The sequence below is a fragment of the Thermobia domestica genome, chromosome 9 (assembly GCF_964235325.1).
Source record: "Thermobia domestica chromosome 9, izTheDome1.hap1.1, whole genome shotgun sequence".
Lineage (NCBI taxonomy): Eukaryota > Metazoa > Arthropoda > Insecta > Zygentoma > Lepismatidae > Thermobia > Thermobia domestica.
The window spans coordinates 171,744,417-171,756,500 of record NC_137462.1 but is presented as its reverse complement, the minus strand read 5'-3'; the positions used below and the strand labels follow the sequence as shown (position 1 = coordinate 171,756,500).

Here is a 12,084-nt window from a genome sequence, read left to right as displayed (position 1 = left end):
GCAAGGGAGGATGCACTTGCTTTCTTTTGTCACTGCGACAATGAATCTACGAGTTCATTAAGCCGGTAAGAAAGAACATAGTTTCATTTTTAAAAACACACACACAAATTCGGGTCCCAAAATGGAATCTGGGAATCAGGTTTACACACCCCTCCAACCCCGGATTGGTATGCGTCCCATACTTGCTAACTAAACTTTTAGTCACCTTGAAGTTGCGCTCATATTCCAGGAAGCGAACCGCCCCCTCCAAACGATCCTTCTGGATCCGCTAGTGATCGTGCGGTTTGGTTTCATTCGGTTAAGAAATGCAAATGCAGCTGCTACCGCGAGTCAAAAAGCGTTAGGCTCTCTCTGTATAAAGCAAAACCCGCCGCGGTTTTTTCGAGGCAGTGTGAAACACCAATATCGAATATCGACAATATCAATATCGAATATCGATATCGACAACATTGATATCAATATTAATTATCGTTATCAAAGATATCGGATATCTATATCGAATATCGACGATATCGGATATCTATATCGAATATCGACGATATCGGATATCTATATCGAATATCGACGATATCGGATATCGATATCGAATATCGACGATATCGGAAATCGATATCGAATATCGACAATATCGATATATCGACGTCGATATTTTTGCGATATCGATTATCGATATAAGCTGATATCGATATCGATCTATCGACATATCGCACAGCCCTACAGTCAAATAAGGTGAATTTGCAAGTTAATGCGATCGGATTTTAACCATTGATCTGAGCGACCTCGAAAACTATGAATTCGACACTAATACCAGTCATTTTTTACTCCTTTTACATGTCCTGGTAAACGCCCCCATGAACCACCCCCTCATTATAAGGAAGATGCTGTAAGTTTGTAATCGTCTTCATAAATTAGTGTCAATATGTAATTTTGATCTTGCCCCATCTTGGAGAGGGAAATTCGGAATTCTTGAATTTTTTACTTCATTTGCACCTTAAATCCTTCACTTATGCTAAATTCAAGTTTGCATGTTTACAAGAGGTACCTTACAGATTTTGAATTGTTTTCTGAAAATGACGTAACAATATGTAATGTTTTAATTTTGCATTTAAACTTCCTTGAAGGGGAGAAATTTCAAGTTTTCGGACTTTTCCTTTGTGTCAAATTTAAAGTTTACGTGGATACAGAAAGTACTAGATTTTGAATCGTTGTCTTAAATGATGCGACAAGATGTGGGTTCTGCACTTCTTCCGGGGGACGGGAAGTTTCGAGTTTTCCCCCATTAATTTACTACAAAATCATACACTTGTGCCAAATTTCAAGTTTTCATGTTTACAGTGGGTTTTCAACCCCTACCAAAGTGATGTGACAATATATATTTTTGTCAGTTCCTTCTAATTTTCCTCCTTGGAAGGAGAAATTTCCAGTTTTCGGGTCTTTTACTTTCTTTGCAATATAAATCCTACATTTTTTGTCAAATTTTAAGTTTCCATGTCTACAGGAAGCATTCAAATTCTACATTTGTGCCAAATTTCAAGTTTCCATGTCTACTGGAAGTTAGTTCCCTTTAAGTTTTGAGTCAAGCGACTTAATTGTAAGGTGACTGCAGGTACATACGCCAGTGGAGCTAAATTCCCAGTGTTCCGTGCTCGGAAGTTTCAGATGAAATCCGCTAGAATGCGCCTCCAATATGTGTCACGATCTTGGAGAAGTCTGATTTGACGAATACTTCGGGAGACACGCCGCGCCGCGCAGTATTGTTTGCTTCTGGAAGGTTCCGAGGAAGAACGTTATTATTTCAATAGAGGCAAGAATCCGTTATTAATACCATGCTAACTCAGAACATTACCGATTGTTTACAGCAATGTACGCCTTATTTCATGTTCGTCTAGGAACATTTTTTTGTTTGTTTTTTGTAAGTGTGATTTCAGTATTTGTGATTCTATGGCTACTAAATCAATACGAAGCATGGAGCAGCGAAATACGCTAGGGATTGTGCAGGACTGACTGCAGAAGACAAAGATGTTTTCATTTGTCCCACATGTTGCATATAATATCGGTGTAGTCTTTTTTAAGTCACAGTACAGTGACACTATTTGTTTATCTTCTTATGGACTAAAATTTTTCAGTTTGGAACTTCATTTCAACTTTGGAGATAATCGCTTTTACATTTTATCTTTTTATCTTCATCTTGCAGTTTGGTTATTCTTTTTCATTTTTCATTTTTTTTTTTTTTTTTTTTTTTGCTTCAGGTATGCTGTGTAGTAATATTTGAGTTTGTATATTACAGACGATGTAAGCAGTTACAAGATTATTACAGGTTTCTAGTAGTATCCTAGACTTGGCGTAATTACCTGTACGTGTTGGTAAATACGCCACTTTGTAACACTTTTTCTTTTACCTTGCGTACAAAACAGAAGTAAGTGGGATTATTGCCACAATTTTTCTACACGCGGAAAAGGCTACTCTGCAACGCACATGTCTATGCGTTTCATGAAAATTGTGGCCATAAAAAATCAAACATCCTTAAAATGACATATTTACCTGAACCTACTTTATATAAATTTGGCCTTTGTCCCCCAATTTTTCTTCTTGGAGGGAGAAATTCCCAGTTTCAGAATTTTCCCTTTATTTGTATCATAAATCCTATACCTGCACGAAATGTCAAGTTTCTATGTCTAGAAGAAAAGCCTTATAGATTTTTATGAGTTAGTCGGTGTTAAAATTGTCGGAGTATTTTTAGAAAAAGATTTTATAAATAAAATTTTATAACTATCTTGTTAACGATTGAAAGTAAATGATAAAATTGTATATACAACATAACCTGGTGTTAGTTAGTGACAGAGATAATTTTTGTTGTACTATCTTCATGGGAAGTTAAATTATGCATTTCAAAAATGCCTTAGTTTCTTCGTATAAATATACACACGGTATGCTCCAGGCAGAGAACTTGGCTCAGTGTATTGGTGTGCACCATGATTCAGCAATGATTGTTATTTATTTGTGCAACGTTAGCATTGCAAACACTTTTTAGATGAATTTTACATTCAAATGTTGTTCAATTTAGTAAACTGTTCTTTTTTTCCCCCACTTCGTTTCTAAAATGATGTGATATTAATACCATTTTAGTTTGAACAATGAAAGCCCTCTTTTTTTTTCTATTTAAATGAATTTTCGTTTCTCCTCACAAAGGCGTTAGTTAGATATGCAAAAAGAGGCCATTAGCGAATGGGAGGCGAGGCTCCAACTTGAGAGCTCATAATCTGACTCGAGATAATTCATCACCGGAGGAGAGTTTTCTACCTTGGTGTATAAAGGGAAGTTAATCCGCTGCCCTATGTGGTACCAGTAGAGAAGAACAGCACATAATTACCATATTTCTCTCCAGTTCACGATGACTGCCCAAAAGATTGGTCACAAGAATATAGCACATTGAGAACAATATATATTTTGCTACTGTCTCAAGGTGTGACATGTAAAGTTATATGCTCACTCAGCTTTGTCATACGAACATTCCCTCCGTTCACACATATATTTCAAGTTGTTTCTCGAGTGATATACGAGTGAATCCTCTTGTATACCTAGGTAATGTTCTTTAAAAGTCATTTAAACATTTTCGGTAGATGTACACTTGCAACAGAGGAGTGAAGTACAAAGTAGGATTAGGAACTACATTTCTGGGCTAGTAGGTTATATGTATAAATCCTGTAGTTTTTGGACTTAACATGCAGCAAACGTATAACTGAAAACGCAGGTTTTATAATACTACTTTCTGTATAAGTGTTCCATCTGTATGTACTTTTCATATGAAACAATATAGGCGGTCGGGATCTTACATACAAATGGACGTATATAACATACAGCTGAAGAAGGTAACATACATATATGTATGTAATATAAAGAACACTGTTAAATATCAGACATCCTGCAACGGCATGATGTAACATATAAGTGTTTATGTAGCATACGGATAATATATATTCTCCGTACTGATTTCTGTAGTAAGCAAGAGGATTCCGTATATTTGTACAGTATACCGCTATTCAGGTAACGAATTTTTCCAAGTGTAGATGGTAAGAATGACACATACATATGGACGTATATAGCATACAGCTGACGTATATAATATACTGAAGACTGTTAGATGCCACACATTCTGCAGGAGCATGATGTAACATCTAATCAGGAAAAAGGCAGTACGTATGTACCAAATGAATAACATCTGCTCCTACAGATTTCCGTAGTAAACATATGGATGCCGTACATTTATACAATATACCACTATTCGGATAACGGATTTTTCTCAGTGTGGCACGAAAAAACTGTTACACTTTTCGACCCAGTGTCCTCATCCAGAATCGAACCCGGGACCGCTCGCAGTAAAGTACAAAGTAAACCAACTTTCGTTTTGAACAGTGGAATAGCCGTAAGAGTGTTAGGGGCAACGAGTAGACTGTTAATGAGCCGAATGTTGTTCTCCATTACAACGAGTAGTGTTTCTCACGAGATGAAAGTCGAATGGAGAAGTGCCTTTATAAATTCAAAACGAGGGGGAAAATATAAATGTTCTCGTCTCGTTTTTGATACGAGACGAGAAATTTCAAGAGTTTTGTGGGTAGTACTAGTTCATTCAAGTCTTAAATCTGAAACACTGTTTTAGGTTACATAATTTATAGTACAAAAACTATAAGTTGATTAAGTAGTTATATTACACAATACTATACTTGAATAATAACTTTGATTTAAATGTTATATCACACCTTTCGTGTACCTCTCGTGACGCGGAAGGATTGTGATAATTTCTAGAAGACAAAAAAGTCTGGGCATCAAAATTTTATACATAAATTTACAAAACGAGACGAGAAAACTTTTCGAGAAGGGAAACGAAGTGAGAAATATTTTTTCGAGAATCGGGACAAGATGGGTCTTCTACAAAATTCACGAGACAAGACGAAAGAATCTTATTTCTCGTGATGAATGCTAACAAAGAGTTTCCTTCTTGGTATTGTTACGGGAGGCATAGAAAACTGATTTACTATGTTCTTGAATAATATTACTTTTAGATCTCGATTTTCGAAGAATATGTTTGTTTATTCGTGGAATTTAAACAACGGGAAATAACTCTTAAAAAGATACACTACTATAGACTAACCAAATGTATTAAAAGAAATAATGTATTAACTCCAGGCTATTAGTGTAACAATCTTACCCAAAATTTTGACCGTAATTTTTCAATATAGTTGTGTAAAGGTTTCAGTTTGAGTGCATTTCTTGGGTACTTTTTTCCCTCCGTATTTTTGGGTTGACTGCAAGTTCAACATTTTGTTAGCAGGAGGCTATTTAGAGATGTAGACCTACAGCTTAACATGGGATCCAAACCACATGAGCTCTCACTGGGAATCAAACCTGAGTTTCCCCCACCAAAGGCGCATACGCTAACCATACAGTCACGAAGAAGGTGCTCTCCGAATTGTATTGGGTATTTTTCAATTATTTCTTGAGATATGGAGAATGTTTACTTTATACAAGATCTATAGATTAAATACAGTAATATATGAAGAAACTATTAATAAATTAACAAAATACATTATATGCATATAGAGAAAAATCTTTAATCATTCAAGTGTTTAAGTGGAGAATCATTCGCAGTAGGGCCTAATTCCAAGATCAACCAATGGCAGCGTAACCGCTCCCTTGGAAAAATTAAAAAGTAAAACCTAATATTCAAGTTCAGTTTTATAATTTGAGGGAGGGCCTAAAGTTCGGAAGTTTCCGACCTTACAAGACATTTCTTGATATCCCTCGCTGGGAAATTGTGTTTCATTAAAAAAAAAAAAAAAAAAAAAAAAAAAAAAAAAACCTTATCTAGCAAATATTGTGCTTAGAATATCTAATATACACTGTTTAGTCTATTATGAATTAATGGTTGAAGGCGATACGTTTCATGTGACGAAGGCAAATAATTTTGTTATTAACGTTCCCACGAGACTTTCATTTGTATACGTATGTACCGTTGCCTAGAATCGAGCGAGGAGCAGTTCAATGAAAACTGAACATCCTTCATAAAATGCGTTCCTCGCGAAAGTTGACAACATTGTTGTTACTTATCGACATTGCCATCTTCGTGAGGAGAAATTCATAGTGACAACTCATAGGTACACAAGTTGTTTGTTTATTTCTCTATAGGTGAGCGTAGTGAAAAGTGTGTTCGTTCATCATTAGAAATGGAGGCAAGCAAAGAAGAGCAAAAGGTCGTGGTTCGTGTTTTGCAGTGTCTGAGGGTGTTGCAACACGCGGATCTCATCGTCGGATGTCTGCTGTATATGGCGAACACTGCGTGCCACTGACAAGTGTGCAGGAGTGGCATTAGAGATTCCGAGAATTATGAACATCACTGCAAGATGATTCGCGCCTAGGACAGGTTGATCGAGCCATTACTCCTAATGTGATTGCGCGGATTGATAGTCTTCCCCGGGAAAGCCGACGAATCACAGAAGAAGAAATTGTGTTCAGATCGAAATTAGCCATGGCTCCGCACATGCCATTATCAAAGAACACCTGCAGTTCCCAAAACTTTACGCGAAGTTGGCTCGGCATCAACTGATGAAGGGACAATAGATTGACAAAATGGCTTTATCTCTGATGCATCTGCAACGGTAACACGAGAAAGAGTATTCGCTTCTGTCAATTATCGTCCCGAGAGACGAAGCGTGGTGTCACCATTTTGAGCCCGAAAGCAAACTGCGAAACCTACAATGGAAACATCCCCAATTCTCTCCCGCCAAAGAAATCAAAAGCTGTTCACACAAGTTCCTATAAAGTAATGATGACCTTCTTCTTCAACTGCAGCGGCTCTCTGCTTGTTGACTTCCTCGAGCATGGGGCCACAATAAACGCGAAGCGCTATGAAGACTCTTTGCAGAAAAGTCAAAGTGCCCTGCCCTGAAATGGTGTCGGTCGGACTCATCCTTTTGTATGATAACGCTCATCCACATACTGCCAATCTGCTGAGAGATACGCTTCAGAGAATTGGCTGGGAAACACTTCAACATCCTCCGTCTAGACCATTCTCCTTGTGACTTTCACGTTTTTGAAGAAAGACATTCGCCAACTTCGGTTTCAGTCGGACGAGGAAGTGCAAAAGTGGGTGAAGTTGTAGATTGGTCAGCTAACTCCTTCTATAAGACTGGAGTTGATTCTCTCTTCTCTCAGTGGGATAGATGCACTAACGCGTCTGGCAATTACTTTTGAATAAATAAAAAAAAAACATTCCATTGGTACTTTCTCGCGTGTTCCTTTTTAATTTGACTGTCTCTCATATGTAAGAATCACGTTTAGGTGATCATTGAGGATATCAACAAGTTTACTTCCTAATTCATACACAACACATACTGAATAAATGAATATTGTGTATGATTTGACATGACATCATTTGGCATGATTAATACATTTGACATTTTAGGGTAATTACTGAGTTCTTAGGCACTCACTGAAGTGACATCTTTAACATCCGTAAGTTAGGCCACTCTATAGGCTAGGGGAGACGTATGATTGAGAAAAAAGTGGACCGATTATGTGAGCCAGGCTACATCAGGTAGGTGAGTAAAAACAATTGTTTATGGTCTGCATTAACCAAAATAGGATCGACAGGCAAGTTCTCCTTTTCGAAGATAAACTACGTATGATTTTTTAAAACCATACATTGATTGATGGATTATCAAATAGGTCACTATCAGCAGCGAGGCTAAATAGAAAAGACCTATAGTTTAAATTGGGAGATGAACCACTGTACTTTATTCGATACTCTCCCACCGGTAATCGAAACGACGGTTTCGTGCATCAAAGCAATGCACACTAGCCACTGGACTAGCGAAACCAGCTATTAAACTACAGAGTTAGTGAAATTTTACTTTGTATTCTAAGATAATTACAATACAGTGTTTCTTTCATTCCCAGTAAGTTTGTAATCAATTTGAACTATAAAGTTTTCCTAATAAGGAAAAAAAGTTCGTCCTTCATTCATTTTCTTACCATCTCAATCAACTTCCCCCTCATTTACTCTCTTATGCTTCGAGGTAATGTTATCATGTTTGTTTCATTTACGATTGTTGTTATAATAATTAGATTTTAAAAAATTACAAAGTCCAATCCCCAACTTCGATTATCCGTAACTCACTGTCAGTATAAGGCCTACTTACCATATTTTTACGCATACTAAACACGTCAAGATCAACTATTATGACTAGTTTGGTCAAGATCGAACGATTTACATTGCATACAATATATCTATCTTACATTTAAATATAACAGAAACATACCAACTGAGCTGTTTTCCAGATAGCTTCCTGAAGAAGGGGAGATGCAGTCGGTCGAAATAAAGTTCCAGAAACGCAAATGTCACAGTTGATATAAGTTACAGTACGTTCCATTAACTTTGGTAGTTTTTCCTAGAGAAAAGGAAAAGAAGAAAATTATTATGACAAACTTCTATCAAATAAGAAAGTTATGTAATATCGAGAAAATTTAGAACATTGTACAACTTACAATTCACAACACATACACCAATAATGGCACGGGGCACTTTGGTCATTACTTCTGTCCAGGACAGCCGTGTCTGGCTCTCGTTTCTTAGCTAGGTTTGAGTTGGAGACCCAAACAGACTCAGTAACCCGGACAGATCCACTCCCTACAGCAATACTGGATAATTTTATAGTGAATTGAAGATGTTCACTATTTGAGCTCGAACTTTTACGTGTTTCATACTCGGTGTAATAATTCTTAGACAAGGTGTCATAATCTGATTTTTTAAAAATATGATTACATGTTTATTCGTATTCCCATACTGAAAATTAATTCAGTGATTTTCAACACAGGATATAAATTTATATATATATAAACACTGTTTGGGCTCAACAGTATTAAACTTTGAAGATTGCTCACAAGAAAAACGTGTAGTTTTTCTACTCTGTGACTCTGACGCGTTTATAGTGTGACGCACTTTCTAGTTGTGTTTCAGTACAATGTTTTCAGATACACAATGTTTTCAGATACAACAGAGAAAGAAAATCATCGATTTAGTTAGAAGATAGAAAGATAGAAGTGGTTCGTAATATGAAATTAAAATTCTCAGTTTTACGTCCCACGGTTATGCCGGGTCGGATAAAGGAGACGGTGATGAAGAGGATGAATGAAATGGTAGAACAAATGTGGGGGAACCCAAGAAAACCCACGCACACGGTGTTTGTCCTCCACAGAGCCCATCTGGTGCAAACTGGAATCAAACAAAGGACCTCACACACCAGAGGTGAACGCTCTACCAGTAAGCCAGCGCGCCCCTAGGAGATAATCATGATCTCTAGGATTACAATATATTCTCCATATGTGTGACAATATTTCGTTATCTTCGGATGACACCAGGTCTGATGGATCACTATCTGACTGCTTCCGGGTCACGAAGTTGGTGAGCTGGTCTATCTGACATATACTGCTCAAATCATTTTGCGAGTATTTATATCGGGACATCTAAGGCTAGATTTATAGCCGTTCAGACATTTAGTAGATCAAACAAACACTAACAAGAATAATACACCCAATCAACGAGTCAGCTATTTCGCTCCGTGCACGTTACGGTAGGTACAGCTAATTTCATTTAAAAGCATTTTTACATGCTACTTGTCTGAACGTATATTGTAAATCAATGCTAAAACTTGTAAGACTTGCATGGAATATACACAAACAGTGCGTAAACTGTTGGTAATAATATAGTCTTTTCACTTGCCTTGCACTGTCTCAAAATTTAAAAATTGTTATATAACAGCACTGTTCCAGCTTTCGTTACCGTTATATTATAATATTTAATTTAGAATATTCAGTGCTGGCTGAGATACAAGTGACGGATGTTGAACGATATTAAAATATCCACCACCTTTGTTTCTCTACCAATTGATTTATAGAGGGGAGGATTCTTTTACATTTACCTTAAAATGAGACAGGATTTCAATGGTTTGATTTTCTTGAATTTTTAATTAGATCTAGTTAAGTTCTTTTAGAGTGATAAACTCGAGTTTTTAATATACATAAATTAAACCTAATTTAAGTAATATTACATTTACTGTACATATAATAAAACCTCATTTCGAGAAAGCAAGAGGCATTTAAATAGTATAATATCCTACATGTGGTATATATTTGTAAACGCCAACACATGCTCTTAATTTAAATCAAAACCACATGGTCTTCTACTATAATTACTATATGAAGCACCATCATCTAGTCATGTGAAAGAAGAGGAACACCACCGCCACCGCTGCTCAGAAGCAGGTATTAAAAGCCATGCAACGCCTCAATGGACATCAGTTCCGGCTGGTCAATTTCCCTCTTTTAGCTTGCATGGAGCTCTGAGAGATCTAACCTAACCTAAGTCTCCTAGCTTGCCTGGAGCTTTGTGGGAACTCAACCACTCTCTTAGCTTGTGTGAAGCTCTGAGAGAATCCTAACTCAACTTCCTAGCTTGCGTGGAGTTTTGTATTTTTTCCTACCCGCCTAGCTTGCCTGAAGCACTGAGAGTCCTAAGCAACCTCCACTTAATTTACCTTGAACTTTGTGGGAATTCCTCCCTTGGTTGCCTGGGCCCAGGAACACCTATTTACCCAAATTACGTATTGGTCTTAGGATCACATTTATAGTGACTTTGTGTTATATTGTATGTAACAGGAATGTAATATAAATAAAATAGAGTTTGTTTGTCTGTGTGTCTGTCTGTCTGTCTGTGTGCGGCCTGGGGACCAGACGAGTGGATCGAGAGTTACCAAATTTTGGACACATGTACCTTGGTCCAGGCCCCAGACCAAGACGAAGCGATTTTTTTTTAAATTCGAACCAGAGGGTCTCAGGGGGGCGTTTACAGGGATATGTAAAAGTAGTAGAAAATGACCGATATTTGTGTCAAATTCATAGTTTTCGCGTTCGCTCAGACTAATGGTAAAACTTCTATCGCATTAAGTTCCAAATTCACCCCATTCGGCTGCGGGACGGAGGTCACCGGAAGAGAGGGATACTGAAATATGTACAAATAATCCAAAATGACCGATATTAGTGTCAAATCCATAGTTTTCGCGGTCGTTGAGATTAATGGTGTCACTTCCATTAGCGATGAATTTCAAATTCAGCTACCATTATATGCGTGCCGGGGATCACATGCGGGTGGGTGGGGTATCGAGACAATCCAAAATGACCGATATTAGTGTCAAATCCATAGTTTTTGCGATAGCTGAGATAAATTGTGATACTCTTACAGGCGTTGACTTCCAAATACAACCCCCAAGCGAAGAATAGTAATTTTCAGCTAGTTTTATAGTAAAAGGTTGAGGGAGAAAACTGAATCCCCTGTGTTAAATTGCTCTACCAAGGTAATTTTACAATAGACTAGAGAAGAAAGTAGTAAATTCAAACCATTAAAATTTCATTTTATTTTCAAAGAAAACCGAAAAATACTTGACCATATAAATCAATGGGTTTAGAAACAAAGATGGTGCATGTTAGTCAACACTCTTAAAGAGAACTCTAATTTCATGCTTTATGTTAAAGATTTGGGTGATTTCAGCTGAAACAACCACATAACACAAGATAAGGAGAGAAGAGCTTCAATGAAGTGCGAAGTTTGGTTCAGGATAGGGTAGGGTCGAAAACCGTGTCAAACCATTTGAGTGATTGCTAGAATGAGACGATGATGATAGAGAAACAGGAAAAAGAAGAAAAACAGCAAATATTCGGCAGTGTACCTTACAGTTGGAATGAGGTGTTGTGTGGTGTGGAGACCTGAGTTTTCTTCGTTAGATACAAACCTCGCCAAAGTCAATAGGAAACAGAAAACTGGATCGTTGAATTGGGAATTGTGCCGTATATTTCTGTGCTACTGTGTGAGTATAATCAGGACACTGAGAATTGTGTAGTCTTTAGAGCAACACAAGTTTATCGTTAGAAGTTGTTGGAGAACGAAATCTGTTGTTGCTACGTAAAGGGCATTTAGAAACAAATTTGCCTCACGTTTTGACTCAGACATTAACATAATATGGTCGCTAGTGAATA

The 12,084-nt window shown here is 37.2% G+C and overlaps 1 protein-coding gene across 1 annotated transcript in view; it reads right to left on the bottom strand.

Moving 5' to 3' along the window:
- The window catches only part of LOC145661086 (uncharacterized), a 45,628-nt gene that overhangs the window by 16,361 nt on the left and 17,183 nt on the right, over positions 1-12,084 (bottom strand). The window contains exon 4 of the mRNA XM_081726529.1: positions 8,316-8,444. Coding sequence (XP_081582655.1) covers positions 8,316-8,444 — 129 coding nt within the window. The remainder of the gene's footprint in view (positions 1-8,315; positions 8,445-12,084) is intronic.